Genomic DNA, 890 nt, shown 5'->3' with positions numbered 1-890 from the left:
TCACTGGCTCTGGGCACTTCTCTGGGCTCCTCCTGCAACTGGGAAATGTTGGAGGATCCAGTCCACAGCAGGGAAGGAGTTAAGTGCTTGACCAGCTGCTGTCTATGAGGCACTGAATTCTTTCCCTGTGCAATCCAGCAGCCAGCGTCAGGACAACGCTATATTTAGAAAGCTGATAAAGGTTTGGTGCTGACAGTTGTCCTGCCCCTTGATGAAGAAGCCACAGAAGGAGCGAGAGGGGGCAGCTGACTTCTTTTCCCTCAGTACTGTTTCCTGCCAGGTTTCCTGCTCTCTTCTATAGATTCCTTCACCGCACCTCTGCCAGGGACTCCCGGTGGTCTCATCCAGGAACAGGAGGTAAGTGCCCTTTCCTTGCTACCCTGCCTTCCCACTTGCTGCCTTGTGAGCGGCAGCCGCTCCTCAGCCCTGTTGGTGGCACATGGCTGTGGTCCCCCTGCCTGAGACTGGCTGTTGTGGCCCTTTGGATCTGCTGTTGTAGCATGGTGAGGCAGGAGTCACTCTGGCTGGACCCAGGGAAGTGTCTGTCACCTGCTGTACATTCATGCTCCTAACCGAGCTATGGTGGTTAGGCATAGCAGCCTCTCCACAAAGGATTAATTACAAGGGCAAAGTCCCGAGACTTAAAGCACCTTTGGGCCTGAGCTTTAGGAGCACTTCAGTTTGGGGAGGAGAGGTCTCATGTTTCTTGCCCCGATGCTCTTTCCAGTCCAGCTCTGGCTGTGTACAGCTCCTTCCAGCCACCACACACAGATAGAGTTTCTGCCCTGCCACCCCTTCCTTCCTGGCCTTCCTGCGTGCTTACTCACAGCAAGAAGGGCATTGGCGCTCACTGGGCAGCAGCCAGGGAGCCGCACGAGGCCCCAGGAATG

The 890-nt window shown here is 55.6% G+C and overlaps 1 protein-coding gene across 1 annotated transcript in view; it reads left to right on the top strand.

The window, feature by feature from the left end:
* Nucleotides 1–211: 211 nt before the first annotated feature.
* DUSP27 (dual specificity phosphatase 27 (putative)) overlaps nt 212–890 on the top strand; it is a 10,761-nt gene continuing 10,082 nt past the window's right edge. Inside the window, 2 exon segments of the mRNA XM_010135974.1 lie at nt 212–322; nt 324–357. Of these exon segments, the coding sequence (XP_010134276.1) occupies nt 212–322; nt 324–357 (145 nt within the window).

Source organism: Buceros rhinoceros, unplaced genomic scaffold (genome assembly GCF_000710305.1).
Source record: "Buceros rhinoceros silvestris isolate BGI_N320 unplaced genomic scaffold, ASM71030v1 scaffold13155, whole genome shotgun sequence".
In the NCBI taxonomy this organism is placed as follows: Eukaryota; Metazoa; Chordata; class Aves; order Bucerotiformes; family Bucerotidae; genus Buceros; species Buceros rhinoceros.
The sequence above is the reverse complement of the archived record's forward strand: the minus strand, read 5'-3'. Positions and strand labels throughout refer to the sequence as shown.